This window comes from Lepidothrix coronata, unplaced genomic scaffold (genome assembly GCF_001604755.1).
Source record: "Lepidothrix coronata isolate B3197 unplaced genomic scaffold, Lepidothrix_coronata-1.0 Scaffold196, whole genome shotgun sequence".
Classification (NCBI taxonomy): Eukaryota; Metazoa; Chordata; class Aves; order Passeriformes; family Pipridae; genus Lepidothrix; species Lepidothrix coronata.
In genome coordinates, this window is record NW_016690376.1 from 377126 (window position 1) to 379560 (window position 2435).

Sequence of the window (2435 nt, forward strand, 5' to 3'; positions counted from 1 at the left end):
TTCACGGCACTCGTTCATTGCCTGCGTGTGGGCGGCCGGATCCTGTGCCAGGCGATGGAAGAGGTTGGGTGGCTCGGCGGTTTTGACATCAGGGGGCAAGAGAATCTCTTGAGGGAATGTCCGGTTGCCCACAACAAAGTGGTCAAGGCGTTTCTCCTCCAGGGAGCCGTGCAGGTACTCCATGGTATCTTCCAGCCGCTGTCGGAAATGCCTCATGCGCCAGCCTGACAGAGGTACGGTGTTCAGGAGGTGCATCACAATGGTCTTCAGGGTATAGGTGGAGAAGCCTATGCCCAGAAGAGCTCGGACCAAGAGCTGCAAGCATTTGAGGTGCCAGCTGTCACGTGGAACCTGCCGGGCAATGTGCCTGAAGAACTTCATCTCTGCCACGGCGTAGGTCTCAGGCCACACTGTGCTTGGGGTGAAGAGGGCCTCTGTAGGCTGGCTGCTCACGTAGATGTCTGAATTGCCTTCTTGCACCCCAAAGAGCACCTCAACCATCAGGCTCTCTCTGTCTCTGCTCATCTTGAATTTGCAGCAGCGGCTGGAGGGCAGCAGCACTATTTGCCAACTGTGTGACTCAGGCAAAGCTGGCCAGACCGCTCTCACCAACTGGTAGAACCAGCGGGCAGTTTTCTCCACATCCAGGTAGGAGCCAGTGCAGAGGGTGTTTAGGAAGTTGGGCTCCTCGTTCCTCCTCTGCTCGTCCTCTGGGTGGTGGAGGGAGCACAGCACGTTGTCATCCTGCTGCTCCCTTGGGCAGGTGCACACCGGCTCCACGCGGATACAGAAGTTCCTGCCGGGTATGTGCCCTGAGGTGTCCATCTCCAGATGGAAGGTGTGCCCCGGGGGAGGATTGAGAGGTACAAGGACACTGTACACCACATCCTCCTCCCGGGGACTCCAGCCTTCAAAGGCACTGCCCACCCCAATGGCTCGTTGCGGCACTGGGTATGAACTGTTTGTCACGATCTCTCTAATGATAATCACAAAGCTGTCCATCAGGAAAGTTGTCATCTCGCTGCCTTCCTCCAGGTCCTGAACAGGCCACTGTATGTGCTCCTCTAAAAGCCATCTCAGGTTGTGGGCAATAACATCATCTTCTTCTACTTCATTTGCAACATCGTGGTCTTCTCCTTCAATTGCATCACCGTTGTTGACTTCCCACTCAATTGCGTCATGGTTTTCTTCCCCTTCATTTCCACCACCATCACCATCTCTTGCCCCCTCCTCCCAGCCATTGTTTTCTGGCTGGCGGCTTTTTCTGCTGCAGATAAACCACAGCCACAGGAGGAGGCCCAGGACTCCAGCCAGAGCCCAGAAGTCCCCCTGTTGCAAGGCAGCCCAGAGCAGGGCTCCCCAGGCCCTGACACTGCGCTCCAGGCTGCTCTGCTCCAGCTCCTGCAGCAGCCGAGTCATCTCTCTGTCCAGGAGCTCTGCACGCAGCTCCATGCGCAGACGGGTGACCTCATCCAGCCCATCAGCCACCATCTGTGGGTACTGGATGAGGGTTTGCAAAAGCACGAGAAGAAACATTTTTGCAGTCATGGCCTGCAGGAGGAGAGAGAAGGGGTTGAGTGGGGCTGAATGAGAGGGAAGGATCTAGAGGTGAGGGGAGTACGAATGGGAGCAGCGGGGATGTGGAGCAGGAAGGAGAGGGCCCCAGGGCAGCTGGCAGGCAGCAAGGCCTGTCCCACTGCCCCAGCAGTAGCAGCACCATTCGGTGCCCCAGGTGTTCTGGTGAGAGATTGCCCCTGGATGCAGAGGGAGAACCCAGCCCCAGGGGCAGCGTTTCGGCCCCGGCCCTCGCCCAGCGCAACCTCGCCCTGCGTGTGTGCACTCACCACTTGTCCAGGCTCGACTGGGGCAGCGTTACCTGCTGGGGTCATCTCTAGCTGCCCCCACTGTGACACAATGCCTGTGATGTCACAAGAGCCACATCACATCACAGCCAGACCAGCCTAGCCCTTGGTCTCCACTCCAGCTCATTGACTTATAATGGCCTCAGGCAACCAAATCTGTGACACCCACAAAATACAGACCGAACTGGGAGGTCAGGTAGCTGAAAGACTAATGGTGTGGCTTCCATCAGAAGCTTTTAGATGGGTTATAGTTGTAGCTTGAGAAGCTCTTCTGCTGGCACAATTCTCTGTGGAATGGATGATCTGGCTGTGGTGGGTCTAAGTGAGAGGTACTGCTGCAGGGCCTCTCTACCTTCTCTATTGTTTGGGAGGAGTATCCACCCACCCTTGACTCTCTGGGGAGCAGGTCCCACAGGCCATAGCATGCAGGACATGGAGAAGACAGTGCTCTATCAGCTGTCGTAATTTCTGCCGAACATTTCCTCTACAGCAAACACATTTCCTCTGGAAGTCAGAGCCAAGGTAGCTGAAGAGTCCATGGCAAAGAGCCTGGAACCAGACTCCCATTACAAC

The 2435-nt window shown here is 56.3% G+C and overlaps 1 protein-coding gene across 1 annotated transcript; it reads right to left on the bottom strand.

Annotated features, from left to right (window-relative positions):
- On the bottom strand, positions 1 to 1890 carry LOC108505573 (inositol 1,4,5-trisphosphate receptor-interacting protein-like 1; the record flags this gene model as incomplete). The annotated part of the gene is made up of 2 exons (XM_017831734.1): positions 1845 to 1890; positions 1 to 1551 (listed from the first exon to the last, which is right to left on the bottom strand). Coding segments are annotated over exons 1-2 (1596 nt in total), but the record flags the coding sequence as incomplete, so codon positions are not given.
- Positions 1891 to 2435: the final 545 nt, after the last annotated feature.